The sequence below is a fragment of the Pogona vitticeps genome, chromosome 1, assembly GCF_051106095.1.
Source record: "Pogona vitticeps strain Pit_001003342236 chromosome 1, PviZW2.1, whole genome shotgun sequence".
In the NCBI taxonomy this organism is placed as follows: Eukaryota; Metazoa; Chordata; class Lepidosauria; order Squamata; family Agamidae; genus Pogona; species Pogona vitticeps.
This window is the reverse complement of record NC_135783.1, coordinates 357295388-357315174: the sequence shown is the minus strand read 5'-3', so window position 1 is coordinate 357315174 and position 19787 is coordinate 357295388. Positions and strand designations below refer to the sequence as shown.

The following is a 19787-nucleotide window of genomic DNA, read 5'->3' as shown; positions in this document are numbered from 1 at the left end:
GATAAAGCCACAAACTATTCCGAAACCAAAAGAAGGCACACAGGTTAAGGCACAACTTCAAAACCTGAATTATTCTGAAGAAAACATGAGGGAAACATGGGAAGACTACCCTAAGTATGCCAAAGGGCTAGTTCAGAGCCAGCAGAAAGTGGGCGGCCATTTTGTTGGAAAGCCTTCAGAACAGGGCCAAGCCAAGATCCACGTTTTGGAGGGAAAAGAAAATTTAGAAGAATTTGCTAGAAAAAGCTCACGGGAAGAAAAAATTTGCCTCAACTGCCAAGAGAGGGGCCATATTGATTCCCAGTGTCTTAAAACAAAACAAAATAAAGAAAATTTACCTCAGAAAGTGAATTTAAAAGAGGCAAAGTCTGTGTATTACATTCAGAGCAGCCAGATGACTCCCCCTAGAGAAGGCCCTGTAGCCATAGAAACGAAAGCAGAGGCAGCTAAGCTCTCTAAAATTGATACATTTAGAGGGAAGATCTCAAGTTATTATGAAAATATTCCTATTGCTGCTGCATCAGTTCTTATAGGCACTGATCTCTCAAAACATGTCAAGAGTGCCTTTGTGATTACACAATCACTACCAGAACATAATGAGGCAGCAGGAAAGATTACTGATTTTCAAGAGGGAGTTAGAAATCTACCCCAAGCTGAGGCAATTTCTCTGGAAATACCTCAGGAAAATATATTTGTCCAAAAGCAGCTAGCAGACTCCACTTTAAAAGGCTGTTTTGGAAAAGTGGCTGGCAAAGGATTATCCCTTAAACAAGGGTTGCTATACAGAGAAAAACAGTTAAATATTTTAAAAGGGGAACTTGAGATTAGAAGCCAGTTAATGATACCAGATAAGTATTCAGTCATAGTTGATGCACATTTGTGTATAAGTGAAATCAACCAGAGAATAACCCAGAAGTTTTATTGGCCTGAAATAGAAAAACAGGTTAGAAATTTTTGTCATAAAGTTGATATGTGCCAGAAACAGAGTTATAACAGTCACCAGACTGAGGTTAAGATGTGCCCTTTACCAGAAGTATCTACACCGGTTAAAAATATTGAAGCAGACATTATAGAACCATCTTTTACATCCAGGCTTATAACTAGAGTGTGGCAGATTTGTGGAGTAAAACACTTAGAGAATTCTCCCTATCATCCGGAAAGTGATGGGTTGCCAGAGAGATTCAATGGAACCCTCATGAGGATGATTAAAGCCTATTTAACTGAGAACCATACTAACTGGGACCAAAACCCACAGTTACTTTTATATGCCTACAGATCAGTTCCACAAGAGAGTACTTGTTTCAGCCCTTTTGAGCTATTATTTGGGAGACATGTGAGGGGTCCGCTTGATCTAATTAAGCAAAATTGGGATCAGATTGTTAAAAGAAACCCCCAAAATGTGATCACATGTGTAGACTCTGTGGTAAACAGCCTCGAAAGAAATCTAGATTTTGCTGCTGAGAATCTAACACCACAAAAAGTCAAACTGAAAATGTGGTATGACAAAAAGGCTAGGGAACTTCAGTTTATTCCTAGAGATGAGGTCTTTCTGGTGAGGCCCATCAAGGGGAACAAGTTACAACTGAACTGGAACAGTCCATATGGAGTTATTCATGAAATGAGTAACCTCAATGACATTCTTGAGGGAGTTGAACACCTAGACAAAAGGGTTGTTCATGTAAATGCCCTTAAGCCTTCTTATAGTGAAGAAAAAAAATGTGCTGTTTGAAATGAAAGCAGCTGATAAAAGAGAACATGAGTTACCTTTCTGGAAAGGGAGGGGTCAGCAAAAGTTCATCTCAGAGGAGGTGCAGATCAGCCCTGCTCTATCCATAGAACAGCAGAGTGATTTAACATTAGTTAATAAGTATCAGCAGGTTTTCTATAGCAAACCTAATGTAGCCAAAGGAATGTTACATCAGATTGATGCAGAGCTGATGAAGAAAAGGAGCAAGGACCTCGTTCCATGGTCCAATGACTGCAAGGTTGCTTTTGGAAAGCTAAAAGAAGCATTTACCAACCACCCTGTGTTGCATGCTCCAGACTTAAAACAAGAATTCATCGTCCACACTGATACTTCGAAGGCCGGGGTAGGAGCCGTGCTGTACCAATGTGATGACTACGGAGACCAGCATCCTGTGTCCTACCTGATCCAGAAACTTCGAAAGAGAGAAAAGCATGTGTCGACCATCGGAAAAGAGTGTTGGGCCATCGTTTACGTGATCCAGAGAGTGAGGGCCTACATCTGGAAAAGACACTTCATTTGGTGCGTGGACTATTCACCTTTTATATGGCCAAAGACTATGAAAGCCCAGAACTGTGAACTAATGAGGTGGGCTCTCCTTTTGCAGGACTACGACTTGGAGGGTAAGGTTGTCAAATGGACAATGAACTGTGTTACTGACACCTTATCCCGAAGACCTGAAGACGGCGGCTGAATAAACATGGACTCTTAAAATATAACTAAGTGTAAAGGTTGTAAAATGTGTTATTGTTGTTGCATTATTATTTGTGTACATAAATATGCAATTGCTTGTTTAAAAAGTAGGTATATTTGAAAAGATATGGTTATGCATAAAAGTGTTATATGGTTGTGCTAAGTGTTGTATTGGGGTATGCATTGTTTTATTTGTTGTGCAGTTGTTTTGGGGTGAAAAGCACCTTAGCTTTCCCCCCACAAAACAACTTTTATAAGGGGGGAGGTAATGTGACGGTAGCAATGATGTCATCTGCCTGTCATTGCTGTGGCTGGAGTTCATCTGCCTATAGCATGATGGGAGGTGGGACTTCACAGGGTGGAGCCATGGTATTTAAGGGGGGAGTGAATGAGGTGTGAGTCAGATAGGGCTTAGATAGGGTCCAAGATAAGGACATGATATGAACCAGATAGGGACTTGGTTAGGGTCTGGTTAGGGACTTAGGGAGTTAGGGCTTATACCCGTCGTGTAGTACTGTGCTATATTTTGAGAGAAGGTCTGAAAGAGAGAGTGTGTGTGATACTTTATATTGATTGCCTTATTATTTCATTGATACAGTGATTTACCATTTCTTCTGTTATTATAAATAAACACAAGTTTTTATTTTTAAAATCATACATTTGTCTGAAGAGTCTTATGAAGGAGTGGTTGGTGGCAGCGTGATCATAGTGTGTGTGAGAGAGTGATGTGGCAGCTCCTCTGTGACATGTGAGGAGGCTGTCACAGTGACCAACCCCCATGACCGAGGTAGCCAGACCAGTCGGCCCTCCACTCTACGCATGGTGTTGTTGAATGCCAGGTCTGTATCCAATAAGGCCCAGGTAATTTACAACCTTATCCTGGAGGAGGATGCAGACCTGGCATGCATAACCGAAATGTGGATTGGCGGGGAGGGAGGCCCTCCCCCAGCTCTCATCTGTCCGCCCAGTTGTGCCGTCCAACACCAGGGTAGACTGGAGGGGCGGGGAGGGGGAGTAGCCATTGTTTATAAATCCAACTTATAGGTTACTAGGCGCTCCTCGGTGGTAAAGCCAGGTCTAGAGGCACTCCACATGTCGATTGGGGCCAGGGATGGAATTGGGATTTTGCAGTGCTACCGTGCTCCCTGTAGTCCAGCGACTTCCCTTCCGGAGCTGGCCGACTTTGTCTCCGTGGCATTGTTGGGATCCCAGAGGCTTTTGGTCTTGGGTGATTTCAACGTGCATGCGGAGGCAGAGGTTACTGGGCCAGCTCTTGAGTTCCTGGAAACCATGGCTTCCTTGAACATGTCCCAACATGTTAACGGCCCCACCCACGTGGGTGGCCATACGTTGGACCTGGTCTTTTCCACCAATTGGAGCGAGTGTGGTCTGGTGGTGACCGACCTTGTGTCGCTCCCCTTGCCATGGTCAGATCACCATCTGGTAAAATGTAACGTTTCCGTGGCTCTTCCCCCTCGCAGGGAGCAGGGACCTATTTCTATGGTCCGACCTCGAAGGCTACTGGATCCAGTTGGATTCCAGGATGCCATGAGAGGGGTTACGGCTGACCTGGCTAGTGTTCCTGTTGACGCTCTGGTTGACAGCTGGACCATGGCTGTCACCAGGGCCGTAGACATGATCACGCCTAAACGCCCTCTCCGTTGCAGAATCCGCCCGACGCCCTGGTTTAACCAGGAGCTCCGAGCCCTGAAGTGACATAGGAGAAGGCTAGAGCGTAAGTGGAGGAAAGACCCGACAGATTATAATTTGATAGCTGTCAGGGTCGCAACTAACCTTTACCTGTCTAAGGTAAAGGCTGCCTGTCGAACTTACTTCGTTAACCGGATAAGCGAAGCCAGGCCGATAACAACAGAATGGGCCACTGTAATAATAAATGGGTCTTTCCTTGAGGGCAGGTTTCCTTCTGCCCTCAAGGAAACACTCATTAGGCCCATAAGAAAGAAACCTAGTTTGGCGGCGGACGAAATTGGCAATTATAGGCCCGTCATCAATGTTTCTTTCATGAGCAAAGTGGTCGAGAGGGTGGTGGCTGATCAGCTCCAAGCTCACCTGGACGAAACAGACACCCTGGATCCATTTCAGTTGGGCTTCAGGCCGCGCCATGGTACAGAGACGGCATTGGTCACCCTGTACGATGACCTGTTGAGGGAGGCCGACAGGGGCAAAGTGTCTCTGCTGGTCCTCCTCGACATCTCAGTGGCCTTTGATACCGTCGACCACGGTATCCTCCTGGGGAGGCTCTCCGAGCTGGGAATCAGTGGCCTGGCATTGGCCTGGCTCCGTTCCTTCTTGGGGGACCGTCCCCAGAGAGTGCAGCTCAGGGAGAATGTGTCGGCCCCATGGAGCCTCAATTGTGGGGTCCCACAGGGGTCGATCATCTCTCCAATGCTGTTTAACATATATATGAGACCACTGGGTGGGGTCATCAGGGGGTGTGGGGCTTCGTGTCATCAATATGCTGATGACACCCAGCTCTACATCTCCTTTTCACCAACTGCAGGTGATGCTGTCTTGTCCCTTCAGCGCTGCCTGGAGGCCATACTGAAATGGATGCAGGAGAATGGGCTGAGGCTGAACCCGGATAAGACGGAAGTTCTGAGGGTGGGTGCCCCTGCGGTAGGTGGCTTGGGTGACTCTCTCACGTTTGCGGGGTGCCACCTTGGCCGCGAAGAGTGGGGTTCGTAGCTTGGGCATACACTTGGACCCGACGCTCACCATGGAATCCCAGGTGGCATTGGTAGTCCGCACTGCCTTCTTCCATCTCTGGCGGATTGCCCGGCTGCGACCCTACCTTGACTCGGGGGCGCTCACCACCTTGGTACATGCGCTCGTAATCTCAAGATTAGACCACTGCAACGCGTTCTACGTGAGGCTGCCTTTGAGGCTGATGTGGAAACTTCAGGTGGTGCAGAATGCGGCGGCCAGACTCCTTACTGGAGTGAGAAAAACCACCATATTTCTCCTACGCTGGCCGCATAGCATTGGCTGCCCATCTGTTTCCGCGTCAACTTCAATGTTTTAATGCTTACTTATAAGGCCCTAAACGGTTTAGGACCTCGATACTTGGCGGAACGCCTTCACCCACCAAGTTCTACCCGGATCACCCGCGCGAGTCAGGAGGTGAGGCTGAGGAGCCTGACGCCGAGAGAGGCCTGGAAGGAGAAAACATGAAACCGGGCCTTCTCGGAGGTGGCTCCTCGCCTTTGGAACAATCTCCCTCCAGGAATTCGTGCGGCCCATATGCTGGGCATCTTCAAAACCCAATTAAAAACATGATTATTTGTTCAGGCCTTCCCTCCAGCCAATTCTTGATTTTCTTCTTTTTCTAAGTTATCCTGTTTTTTAGTTTCTCTAGTTGTTTTGTATTTGTTATGTACTGGTTGTGTTTTATTGTTTAATTTTATATTGGAAGCCTCCTAGAGTGGTCCATCGGTCCAGATAGGCGGGGTATAAAATCAAATAAATAAATAAATAAATAAATAAATAAATAAATAAATAAATAAATAAATAAATAAATAAATAAATAAATAAATAAATAAGTAAGTAAGTAAGTAAGTAAGTAAGTAAGTAAGTAAGTAAGTGCATTTTAATTGTTTTGCATTTTAATTGTATTTTAATTGTTGTAAGCCACCCAGAGACCTTTGGGTAAGTAGGCGGCATATAAGATAAATAAATAAATAAATAAATAAATAAATAAATAAATAAATAAATAAATAAATAAATAAATAAATTTCACACTAATGGGTATTTATTTTATACCAGTTGAGTCATCAGCACTTCCAACAAAGAATCCAGAGAAACAATCCAACCACTTGATGTCAGATGATGGTCTGTGGAGATGATTAGCAGTGCAGCAGTGTTTGGAGGGCTCAGTGGTTTAGGGATCTGGCTGCAGAGCCAGAGGTTGGGAGTTGGAGGGGAGGGGAGGGGACAACCCCTTGTTCCCCTTGACCCCACCCAGTTAAAAAAACCAGATTATGAGGATGCTCTGTACATGTCTAGGCCAGCTTTCCATCAAGACGTGCCCTTGGTGTTCATGAGCTGCCCCTGATATGGCTTTTGGGCAGACAACTAATGTCAGAAACCCCCAGCACAATCCGTTGGAGGAACTCAGCACCCCCTCTGGCCACTCAGGACGAGGAGATCATTGGGCGGCAGAGGGTGGTGGTGCACCAAGAGGACCCCGAGGCTCTCTCATCCTCCAGTCACGGGACAGGCACACTTGCACTTTGGAGATTGCTGGGCAGGGGACAGGATACATGACGGGTCAAGATGACTGTCAGATTATGCCAGCTGCAGCTCCCGGGCACCTGGTGGGCTCAGCTGGATATAAAACTGACACCCAAGCAGGCTTCGGTTACATCAGTCACAGCCTCTTCACCCCAGGGTCAAATTCTGGACCATCCAGCTGTTTCTGCCATTGAAAAGAGAATAAGCTGGGGTTTTGTGACTGGGCGGGGTCAAGAATGCCCTGGTCCCTGTGCCGGAAGGCTTTCCTTCTCTTTCCCTTCTATTCTTCTCCACTGCCTGCTTTTCTGCCACCATCCAGGGACCCTGAGGAAATGTCCCAAATTCTTAACAATGCTTTGCGTGGCGGATGACATGGACTTTTGTCCAGGGAAGGCGAAGCTACCATACGCAGGTTGATCTTTCCCTTTTCAAACATCTCAGCAAGAATCTCTCTTGGTTTTGCTGCCACAGAGGAACCCGGCTGCCCCTTTGGCAAAAGTCACAAGAAGACAGCCGCCTTCTTGCCTAATAAAATAATATTTTTAAGTTCAGAGAAGTTCATTTCCAGCTGATAACAACCAAGTCGGAGAACTGACTAGCTCACTGTAATTTGGCAATAAAACCTTTAATTCCTACTGATTAACTTGATGATGCCCCATAACATCAGATGTGCAAAGTTCAGGATGTGGAGCATAAATAAGGTTCCCCTCCTGGCCTCTGGAGATCCTGCTGCTCCCACTGCCAGCCAGCATGGAGCCTCTGGGCACGGTCACCCTTTTCCTGGGAGTTTGTCTCTCTTGCCTTCTCCTCTTGGCCACTGTGAGGAGCAGGACACAGGGCAAGGGAAGGCTTCCGCCGGGCCCAACGCCTTTGCCCCTTGTGGGGAACATCTTGCAGCTGAAGACCAACTTCCTCAGTAAGGCTCTCCAACAGGTGAGCTGCAGAAGGAAGAGCCTCCCACCGCCAGGCTCTCTCTAAGGGGTTGTGGTTTCATAGCTGGGTCTCCAGGTTTGTTTTGTTCAACAGCTGAAACAAGCCCGTGCGAAGTTAGTTTGCAGAAAGATTGTGACAGCAAGGGGCAAGATGATCTGAAGAGCACAAGAGAGTGTAGCATCCCTGCCTCAAGGAACATGCAGTCGGCCATTCAGTCCAGAACAGGATAAGGGAGAAAAGACATGGAAGGTGGGGGGCATAGAAAGGCTGGGTTTGAAGGAAGAGCCAGAAAATGCAAAATGATGCTAGAACAGTGCCTTTAAGACATCTTCCACATCTGGTTATTGCCCAGACAGTCCTGCATGAAAAATGCAGACTTATTGTGTCACTTGGGAGAAAAGGTTTGCCGAGAGGTCGCTGTGTTAGCCTCATTCAGCAAAAACAAGAAAGAGAGAGACAAAAGCCTTGGTGAACCTCTGAGCCCCCAAACTGTGTTCCTTCTGGATGAAAATCCACTACAGGAACATCGTAGTGAAGTCGTCATCAACCCAACGAACTCCTTGCCAAACGCTGAAACTATTTGTATCTCTCCATGAGTAGACAGGCGGGGCAGGCAGGGTCCCTGTGGCTCTTCTGATTTTAGACGCTGCAGCCGCAGCAAGGAAAAGGAAAAGCAAGAGAAGTGACTGCAACATAAGGAAATCAATGGCAAACACTGAAAACAGGGGAGAAAGTCAAAAAAACCACCAGCAGAGAAAGGGGAAGCACCTGTACAGAAGAAGAGACAAGCTACCAAACAGACCTCAAAGATTCTATTGTCATATAGACTCTCTCCACTCAATGGAAATTCGGAGATGATTACAACCAAAGTGGGCAGCAATGAAGTGGGAGGAAACAATAGCAGATAAATCCCAGTGGTGATACGAGACAGATATGCAATAGCTAAGAAAAGAAGGGGAATCTATAAGAGAGGCATATATGTGTATGGAAATACAAATTATTCTGCTAACTACACAGCAAATCTTAAGGCGGATCTGCAAATCTTAAGGCTAGACATAAAGATCTAAACCATTTTCGGTGGGATTATAGCAGCTACGAGGGTAGACCCGCCTGGAACTCTATGAATCTTTGAGGTCTCCCTAATGGCAAGGGAGGCCCGGAAAGAAAAAAAGACACTAGGCCTTCTTGGCAGTGGCTCCCAGGCTCTTGAATACGCTCCCCCCTGAGATTTGTTTGGCCCCCTTGCTGGGCATTTTCAAAACCCAACTCAAGACCTGGTTATATAGACAGGCCTTCCCTCTGGACACTATGTAATTCTCTCTGTTTATCTTTATCTATTCTGTTTTGTGTTAATGTTGGAAACTGTTATTTCATATTAATTGTTTTATTATGTGTTTTGTGAGCCACCCAGAATAGATTTTGCTTATTGGAAATCCTTTCATGGAACATAGCTGGTTGGGCCTCCAGACAGAGTGACCCAAGAATACTGGATTATTTAACATTACATGATATAATTACAGTACAGGAAACCTGGAGCACTGATAATATTGGTTTGAATGGCTATCTGGTGCTTAACAGCTATGAAGTCCCTAACAGTGGAAAGGATTGTCCAAAACCAAGGATGGCTCTAATGTTCTCTACTGCTTTGGAGGCTAGGGTTAAATGGCTGCCAGCTTGTGACAAAATTGCTATGGCCGCCTTACTTGTTATCAGGTCAAGCGCTTATTTAATTATCAATGCCCATATTCCTCTGTTGTCTTCCAAAAATCAAATAACTCAAATATGGAACTAATTAGAACTTTATATTACAAACTTAGAATCCATAGCCTCCAATGCACATGTGATACTTATGGGAGACCTGAATGCAAGAACTGGATCAAACAATGACATTCTTTACTCTTTCAATGTCTGGGGTAAAGACTCTGTAGAGAATCACAACCTGATGAATTATAGAACGTCAAAAGATCTCAAGATCAATTATAGTGGGATATGCCTGGCCCGGATGGTAGAACGTTTTATTCTTTATATTGTAAATGGCAATGAACTGTTTAATAATTGTGCAGAATTGACTTTTGTATCAGGGAGGGGTAGCAGTGTGGTAGACTATATGTTAATTTCTCCATCTTTAACCAGGTTGGTCAAGGAATTCTCTGTCGGACATAGAACAGATAGCGATCATTTACCCGTAATTTTAACCTTGTCACTTCTAAACCCAGTACATCTTCCCCCTGAACACCATTTAGGTGACAATGTCTTATCAGTATGATACAAACGTCTAATTTGTACTGATGAAGTTAATGTAAAAGTCTCCAGTTTCTTAAAATCTCATCTCAGTGAGAAATTAAGAAACTTAATAACAGCACCTACGGAATCTACTTTGGCTTCCACTGTGACAAACTAGAAGTCCCTAGTATTAACAATACAATCTGTTCTAAGCCCAAACAATCTCATACCCATAAACAACTGGAAAGGTACACTCCTAAATGGCTTGATAAGGAATGCTCCCATAAAAAACAACTTAGAGCAGGGGTCTCAAACATGTGGCCTGGGGACCATTTGTGCCCCCCCAGATGACAGTTTGTGGCCCTCGCCTTGCCTGCCCCCCCAAAGCACCCACACATCCTCTGCTGTCAAGAGTTAAAAAAAAACCTTGCCTCGCTCGCCGGCTCTCTCCCAAGACAGCACCTCTTGCACCCTCCATCCAGAACTGCAGCCTGCCAGCCAGCCCACCTGTCTGTCAGCTAAGGAAACTCCTGGGCAGCTTCCTCGGGCTCTTGCTCTGCTTGGCAGTAAATCTCATGCGGCCCAGCCTCACCCAGACTCTGCCTCTAGCGGCCCCAGGTAAATTGAGTTTAAAACCCCTGACGTAGAGAAATATACATGCAATATAGGAAGAAGAATCTGGCAGTTCTTCCCCAGGAGTGCTATGTAGATAAAAACCAATATAAAACCCTGATTGGCCAGAAAAAGAAACAATCAATTCAAAAACAATGGAACATCTTAATAGACTGTGTGCTAAACAAAGATTCTAAGCTATTCTGGGCCTTGGTCTCTGGAGCACTAGGCGCTCAAACAGGATCAGCTTGCTGTAGTATCCCAGCAAATATATGGGAACAGTACTTTACCAAAATATTCGAGGAAACTAAACCCTCCCAAACTGTTAACATCATATCCTTAGAGATAAACAAACTGCCAAACTGGGACCTAGTAACTGAAAATGAAATAAGGCCACTAATAGCTTGCCTAAAACCAGGGAAGGCACCGGCATCCAATCAAATACTAGCAGAGTCTTTAAAGACCAATGTAGAATGGTGGGCCCCCTTTTATCTCATCTATTTACATTCATTAATAACACTGGGCAAATTCCATACTCCTGGTTAGAGGCAATAGTGATACCAATCTATAAGAAGGGGAACAAAGATGAACGCTCAAATTATAAACCAATTAGCCTTCTGTCAATAGTAGGCAAGCTTTACACTAGATATCTTAATAACAGATTAATCATATGGATTGAGGAAGAGGATCTGTTAGGGAATGAACAGGTTAGGGAATGAACAGCTCCACTTTTTACCACTGTATAGTACTGAATCACCTTGCAGAGAAGTATATGGGCCTTTATGGGAATGACCTGTTTTAAAGTCTGCCTTCGACTCAATACCCAGAGAAATTTATAGGAAAAACTCTACTCTTCCTCGATTGATAAAAGGCTATTATATCTTATCAGAAGCATCTACCAACAGACCACAATTAGGGCGAGATGTGGAGTCGATGGGAATCCATCAAACCCCATTCAGGCAGACAGAAGGGTTTGCCAAGGTTGTATTCTGGCACCTACATTATTTAATCTGCACCTAAATGACCTCCCAAAAAGCTGCACAGCACCTGAATTTCAGCCCCTGAAACTGGCTAAAATCAATGTGCTCTTAGTACTATATGCAGATGACGCAGTTATCATATCACTATCAGAAATTGATCTTAAATGAATTCTATGTACATTTATGAGTTACTGCAGGAACAACTATTAACAATTAACTTCCAGAAAACCAAAATAATGGTTTTCTCTAGGCATAGTAAAGTTAAAGAATTGGTTATTGAGGGCCAGCATGTAGAACAGGTTAAAACATTTAAATACTTGGGAATTGTCTTCTCATGAACTGTCTCCTGGTCTCACCATAGACAAGCAGCAGTGCAGGTGGCTAACAATACAAGCAAAGTTCTTAGATGATACTATTGTGTCCAGGTTGGGCAGTTCATCCCTGCTGCTCTACAGATAGTTAAGTACAAAATTCTTGCGGACCACTTTCAAACTATTAAAACTGGTGCAATTTTTTGAGTTATTGCAAGTACAACTGGTCTTTCCCTGGTCTTTCTCCAGCTCAGTGAGAAGTACGGCCCTGTGTTCACGGTGCATTTCGGACGGTCACCTGCTGTGGTTCTCCATGGTTATGATGTCATAAAAGAAGCACTGATTGACCACGCAGATGAATTTGCACTCAGGGGACACCTACCGTTGGATGACAAAATCAGCAAAGGGGAAGGTAGGTTTTGCTGGTTGTTAGTCCTCATAGGGTTGGGCCGTGGTGGCGCTGCGAGTTAAACTGCAGAAGCCTCTGTGCTGCAAGGTCAGAAGACCAGCAGTCGTAAGATCGAATCCATGCAATGGAGTGAGCTCCTATTGCTTGCCCCAGGTCCTCAATATAGAAAAGGTGATTGCCCAGAATCTTTTCTAATTTCGTGGTTGTTCTGGGTTTTTTGGGCTCTTTGGCCGTGTTCTGAAGGTTGTTCTTCCTGACGTTCTGCCAATCTCTGTGGCCATGGGCATCTTCAGAGGACAGCATCTTCAGAGAACAGCACAGACATTTAATCGAGATTTGGAATGAATCTGGGGAACGAGATAACCCGTGTTCATTTAATTCCAGAGACGAAGTAAGAGGAATGTATCCAGAAAAGCTAGTCTGTAAGGTGCCATTCTGTCTTATTTATGTTGTTGTTTGGTCTAGAGATGTTTGCATGATTAACGTGTTTTTCTCTTTGATCATTTTGGAGAATTCTGGCACAGTAGGAGAGCAGGTCCTCCGTAAAGCCAGTTTTGGGGAAATATGGCCTTACAAGATAAAAGGAGTAACCATGTTGGGAAATAATATAGGAAATGGGTTTCCGACATCCAGATCTGCATGCTTAGTGTGGTCTTTCTCCCTGGTTCCAGGGATTATCTCCAGCAATGGGGAAAGATGGAAGGTGCTCCGGCGCTTTGCCCTCACCACCCTCCGCAACTTTGGGATGGGGAAGAAGAGCATCGAGGAGAGGATCCAGGAGGAAGCCCAGTATCTCCTGGAAAAGTTCCAGGACACGAAAGGTAGGTCAGGACCACTAACCCCTCCCCTCAGTCATTTTCTAGAGAAGGGGCCTGCCTAAAACCTAGGAGATCAGTGCTGCTTTGAAGGGTTCTTTAAAGTCCTGTCGAAGCATCATTGATGCGCTGTGTCAGTCAGCAACCATGAAAAAGAAATGGAGAGCTATATCTCCCTTCCCCTCCGAATGAAAGCCAAGTAGACATTTTTCATTTATGTTCAATGGAATCTCCAAAGGGCCAGCCAGCCGGCCACCCACCCATTGATCTTGACAAATCTTTACCTTTAGAAAGGAAAGAAGCTCTTAATTGTGCTAAGCAAAGTCTCTTGATGTGCAGCGTGGTTTTCGGAAATGAAATCTCTGCTTGTGGGATCTAAGCGACTCTAAGGGACCCTCTTCACACAGCATCAGCCAGCTCTAACTCAGTGATCTAGCCAAGCCCTTAGTTGCCATGAAGGTTTATTACCAGTCAATCTCGGTTTCTTCAGTGATGTATTCTATGACCGTAGTGGAGTGTGCAACAATTCAGAGAATGCTGGATGCCAAGGAGTAAACTGGTAAGGGAATTGAATGAATATTATTACTATAATATACAGAGAATTGCTCACAAAAGAAGTTAGGTTTGAAATTATGCTATATGCATGTTTGCTTTATTGTTATTGTTTAGTCGTTTAGTCATGTCCGACTATGACTCCATTGATCAGAGCACTCCAGGCCCTCCTGTCTTCCAGTGCCTCCCGGAGTTGGGTCAAATTCATGTTGGTAGCTTCGATGACACTGTCCAGCCATCTGGTCCACTGCCATCCCCTTCTCCTTCTCTTGCCTTCACACTTTCCCAACATCAGTGTCTTTTCCAGGGAATGCTTGCTAGCATTTATTTTAGGGAGACAAGGTCTATGGATTGGGGAGACACCATCAGTTTTTGCAAGGTTTCTGCAGAACATTGTTCTGGCTTTCTGCATAAATCCCTTTTTCTCTGTTGCTTCTGGTAGGTTGCCTGATATTTCTCAGGAATTTCTGCCCTTGACTTTGGGATGGTTTTCTTTCCTGTTCAACGGACTGTCACATTCTTCTGGGTCACATTCATGGTTAAATAGACCTTCTCCAAGTTCTTTTTCTAAGCATTCTCTTCCCGACTGTGTGACATCTCGGTTTCTCCATACAAGGTGTTTGTGGTCTGTTCTGTTTTGTTGTATCAAAGCGTTCTTGATGCACATCTCTGGAAGCTGCACCTAAGCGTTTGTCCCCAGGCCTGTTTTTGGTTGTTGTTGTTTTGTTTTTTGACAATTGTTAGAACATGCGCACAATCTCATCATGTATACATTTTTTCACCCTTTTTTTCTGCCCTGCTGTTTTCTTATGCATTTTAAAGAGCCCAGAGTGGCCTTGGAGCCAGATGGGCAGTATAGAAGTTGAAGGAAGGAAGGAAGGAAGGAAGGAAGGAAGGAAGGAAGGAAGGAAGGAAGGAAGGAAGGAAGGAAGGAAGGAAGGAAGGAAGGAAGGAAGGAAGGGAGGGAGGGAGGGAGGGAGGGAGGGAGGGAGGGAGGGAGGGAGGACTGTCAGTCATCAGTCGTGGTTTTCCTTCCCTGAACCTTGGGGGACTCCACCGCTACCCACAAGGCATGAGGGGGGCGTACACAGTTGACAGGGATGCGTCCTCGTCATGTCCGGGTGCCGACCCTGGGCCTATTGAGCTTTTCATGGGTAGCGCCCCACAGTGGCCCCATCCCTGCCGGCTTTGCTGCCTCGGTTTGGAGCAGCTGAAAAGTTCTGCCTGTCATTGCTGTGGGCCCGTACAAAGGCAGGCCATTCCGCTATTGACCTCCGGCAGGCGGTGGGTTTTTTTTCCATCCCAGCTTACTTTTATTCAGGAGCACTTGATGGGGCTTATGGTCATTGCAAGGGATAACAAAAGCAAGTACAAATAAGTCCCGCAATGGAATTGTTAAAAATGATGACAACAGCAGCAGCAGCAGCAACAACAACAACAACAACAAAAGTATTAACATTAGACTTCCGGCTTGACCTCGTGACAAGACAGCAGCAGGAGGACAGAGCTCTGTCTCCTAGGCTGCATTCTGACCTGTTTTGAGACATCGCAGGGTGTCGGAACCACCCTGGAGGGGTGGTGTACTGGGGGGAAACCTGTTGATCACGGGGGGCCGGCGGCCACCCCCGTTTGATCCAGGAAACTCCCTAATCAACCAACAGGCAGAAACAAGCAGCTTAGGCTCACTTGCAAGTCGTCGGCAGCCGGCTAAAAAAGGCAAGAATCAGCTTTTTGGCATAGTTGTTTACCATCGGGTGAGATATATTTTTACAACTAATTGCTTATGTACCCCTGGAGATTTCTATATATGGAAAAAAAAAACGCTATCTATCCCAGTAACTACAAAGCGGCAAAAAATCTGGTGAGAGGGATAGCTTAAAGATTATGGAACATATTCATTCAATACATTTAAAATATACTTCAAGAATATTACAGCTTGGCGTTATAAAGATTGAAAATTTCCTGTAAGCTATACTTGATAAATCTGGACCTTGTTTTGACTATTTGAAGTCCTTTGGCACGGAGCCCAGGAGGGGTGACCTTGAACACACTGCTGTTGCTTAAAGCCTCAGAATCTGTTTACTTCTTTTTGACTTTTTTTTTCTGTGCCTGGCTGGAAAATTAACCCTAAAGTGGACGATTAAAAAAAACTGTACCTTGGATACTCGTAAACCTGTGGAATTAGGCCATCAGGCCGCAGATACAAATATTTGGGGACCTTGAACCTTGCCCTGGACACTTGGACAGCTGGAGCAGAATGGCACAGCAAGGACAATTTTGGTATGAAATAAAGTCTACCCTTCAAACAATACTAGAAATAGTGAGATCCCATTATCAGGAGACAAAACTACCTAATCAATATCAGAAGAATTATAGCCCACAAGCAACAGGGAACAACGAAGAAGGAATTCAGAGTGTTCCAGATGATGTATGCCAATCAAAACAGGAGCTAGATGAAATTACTCTGAGAGAAACGTCTGTCTTGCATCAGAGGAAAAGCCTGGAAGATCCATTGAAGATAGACCAAGTACATAAGGAGTTAGTGGACATAAATCAGATGTATAAAATGGTTTCAGAGGATATGAAAGATGACAGAATGTTTAGAGACACAGAAATACTAAATGTAAAAAGAGAAATCAGAGAGGGAATTACCTAGAAAGATGGAAAAGGGGAAAACAATGAAGGACCCCTTAATACTGAAAATATGTATATATTTAACATCGGGAATCGTTAAAGGATATATTTTGTATATTAAAAAGGAAATTAAATTGAAATAAGGGAGCCCTAATCAGAGTAAAGAGGTAATGTAGTGGTTTTTTTATTTTAGGTAAACTGAATTAGATATAAAGCTGGGTCATGGATCAGGAACCACTTTCAATAATAATGTGATTAGAAGATCTTGAGAAGATTATACAATGTGAGAGTAATATTATGATAGTAGTCATATTACATACTAAAATCTGTACATGAATGGACTGAATGTTTGAATGATGTCTGGAATTTGGGGGGGACAACCGGGAAGATGCTGAGATGTAAAAAACAAATAATGGTAAGCAAAACATGTAACACAATGTTTGACAAGCACAGAACAATGTAGATAGATTGAAAACTAATAAAATGTTTAATAAAAAAAGCATTAACATTAATTCAGTCTGTAACTGATTCAAATTGTCAGAATAGTTCAAAGTGTGTGACCAGAATCGATTTTGGGGCATAAACTGGAAAGCATGCAAGCAGCGTGCGCAGCCTCTTGTGCGCAGGGGTGTCCTTGGGCTGGGCAGTCAGTTACAACCTCAGTCACACACCTTGGCACAGGTCAGCATGGAAAAAGCAAGCATCGCTTACACAGCTGCCCTTGTGTGCATGGCATTGTGTGTTAAGATTGTGCCAGTTGCTTCACCGTTTCCAGGAAGGAGCCGTCTGTGGTTTCTGGCTGGCTGGGCGAGGAGGCTAGTGGAGTCTTTTTGTTCTTCCAGGGAAGCCCTTCGACCCCACCTTCCTGCTTAGCTGTGCCACGTCCAACATCATCTGCTCCATTGTCTTTGGTGCCCACTTTGATTACGACGACGAGAGGTTTCTAGCCCTCCTGGACATGTTCAATGACAACTTCAAGACTGCAAGCTCTCCTTGGGGACTGGTAAGACCCTCATCCACTTGGTCCATGAGGTGCTGCCGTGTGACCTTTTATTGGCCTTACGCCTAGATGGCTCCCCTGTGGGCCCACACACAGGTGGTCCTGAGTGATGGGGAGGGGAGGGGCTCCTGCCCCCAAAGGGTTGACAGTCCACCTGGACATCATGAGAAGAACGGCAGAGAGGAAGATGGGAGGGTCTTCTGTCGGAGGCCAGGGGTCTTCTGTTGCGATCCTACATCTCCACCTGCCAGGCCCCTCAGAAAGGCCAGGCATGCGGGAAGAGGCTGGCAAGTTCCCTGTCGTGCAGGATTTGGGTTTTCACCACCAGGTTTTTGAGTTCAAGGTATATTGCGTAGATCTGTGTGCTTTCCCGCTGCCCAAAGGAGACTTTCTGGATCTTCCTCCCCTGTCCCTTCCATGAGACCTAGAAAAGTCATAGCCACGCTTACGGGGGCCACTGAAATGGCCACAAAGCCACTGGACCTTGTTTGGCCTTGGGATGTTCCAGTCAGTTTCTCACTGAGCTGAAGCAGGTGCTCTCTTTGCCCACAAGCACCCTGAAGGGGAAAAGGGATGGTTGACACCAATGACCGGGACGTTTCTCTTCTGCCTTGCCTTTCAGATGGCCAATCTCTTCCCGTCTTTCATGGACCTCATTCCTGGGCCTCACCAGAGAATAATCAAAAACTTTGAAACATTAAAAGAGTTCGTTTCCCAAGCGGTGAAACAGCACAAGGAGACTCTGGATCCGAGTGCCACCCGGGATTTTATCGACTGCTTCCTTATTAGAATGGAGCAGGTAAGTTTAAAGGCATAGCCCATGGTCCAAGGGAGTGAGAATCTCGGTCGTGGGCTCACGCGTTGGAGGGGAGCTCCTTGGTCTGGGGAGGGGGAAGCTAAGAGGACTGGTCGTCAGTGGACCGAGTGCCCAGGGTGGGAGGCTGGCCCTGCAGCCTCGGTGGCACCACCAAACACTCGGAATGCAGCCGAGCAGCCTTGGCACCAGGGAGGGAAATGCCAGGGACTGGTGGGCTAAACACACCTCACATACAGAAACTCCGCTGCCACCTCCTCCACCGGCATGGCTTGCCCTGACCTTCTAGAGGCCTGGAGAAGCTTCCCGAGGTATCAGCTGGTGCCTTGAGAACCAGCCAACCCCATTTGCCAGCCTGGCACACATCTCTACTCCCCTGGAGTTCCTGGGAGAAAGAAAAGGAGACATCCATTCCAGTTCATAGATGGCCAGTATTTGTCTGCTTCCTCTCACCTGAATCTGAGTGTAGCCCCAGATGCCATTTTCAGTCAGGAGCACATATGTTTACTCTTGTGCGCACTCACAACATGAGGAGGAAGCAGGAGAGTACATGCTGTGGTGTATCAGTGGGTGGGGAGTCTCTTGGGAAACAGGAACGGAAATTGGAATGATGGTGAGAATATACAGCCGTGTCATACTCCTTTCCCAATTTTGAACCAATCAGTTGTTTGCCAGATGGTGATGGGACCAGCAGCCATGATCTTAGTTTTTTTGATGTTCAGTTTCACACCATTTTTGCGCTATCCTCTTTCACCCTCATTAAGATGTTCTTTAATTCCTCCTCATTTTCTGTTATCAGAGTGGTATCATCTGCATATCGGAGGTTGTTGATATTTCTTCCGGCAATCTTAATTCCAGTTTGGGATTCCTCCAGTTCAACCTCTCTCGTGGCTGCTGTCTCCATCTTCAGTGATCATGGAGCCCAAGAAATAATATTTGTCACTACCTCCATGTCTTCCCCTTCTATTTCACAGGAGGTGATGGGACCAGTGGCCATGATCTTAGTTTTTTTGATGTTGAGCTTCAGACCGTTTTTTGCACTCTCCTCTTTCACCTTCATTACAAGGTTCCTTAATCCCTCCTCACTTTCTGCCATCAGAGTGGTATCATCTGCATATCGGAGGTTGTTGATATTTCTTCCGGCAATCTTGATTCCATCTTGGGATTCCTCCAGTCCAGCCTTTCACATGATGTATTTTGCAAGTTAAATAAGCAGGAGGACACTACACAGCCTTGTCGTACTCTTTTCCCAATTTTGAACCAATCACTTGTTCCATGACCAGTTCTAACTGTTGCTTCCTGTCCCACATATAGGTTTCTCAGGAGACAGATAAAGTGGTCAGGCACTCCCATTTCTTTAAGGACTTGCCATAGTTTGTTGTGGTCCACACAGTCAAAGGCTTTTGCATAGTCAATGAAGCAGAAGTAGATATTTTTGTGGAACTCTCTGGCTTTCTCCATAATCAGGCACATTTTAGCAATTTGGTCTCTAGTTCCTCTGCCTCTTCGGAATCCAGTTTGTACCTCTGGGAGTTCTCGGTCCACATACTGTTGAAGCCTACCTTGTAGGATTTTGAGCATAACCTTGCTAGCGCGTGAAATGAGTGCAATTGTACGGTAGTTGGAGCATTCTTTGGCACTGCCTTTCTTTGGGATTGGGATGTAGACTGATCTTTTCCAATCCTCTGGCCACTGTTGCGTTTTCCAAACTTGCTGGCATATTGAATGTAGCACCTTAACGGCATTATCTTTCAAGATTTTAAATAGTTCAACTGGAATGCCATCACCTCCACTGGCCTTGTTGTTAGACAAGCTT

The 19787-nt window shown here is 45.3% G+C and overlaps 1 protein-coding gene across 1 annotated transcript in view; it reads left to right on the top strand.

Annotated features, from left to right (window-relative positions):
- Positions 1 to 7412: 7412 nt before the first annotated feature.
- Positions 7413 to 19787, top strand: part of LOC110071042 (cytochrome P450 2H2-like) — a 28388-nt gene continuing 16013 nt past the window's right edge. Inside the window, exons 1-5 of the mRNA XM_072986975.2 lie at positions 7413 to 7621; positions 11997 to 12159; positions 12828 to 12977; positions 17000 to 17160; positions 17780 to 17956. Coding sequence (XP_072843076.2) covers positions 7439 to 7621; positions 11997 to 12159; positions 12828 to 12977; positions 17000 to 17160; positions 17780 to 17956 — 834 coding nt within the window. The 5' untranslated portion in view covers positions 7413 to 7438. The remainder of the gene's footprint in view (positions 7622 to 11996; positions 12160 to 12827; positions 12978 to 16999; positions 17161 to 17779; positions 17957 to 19787) is intronic.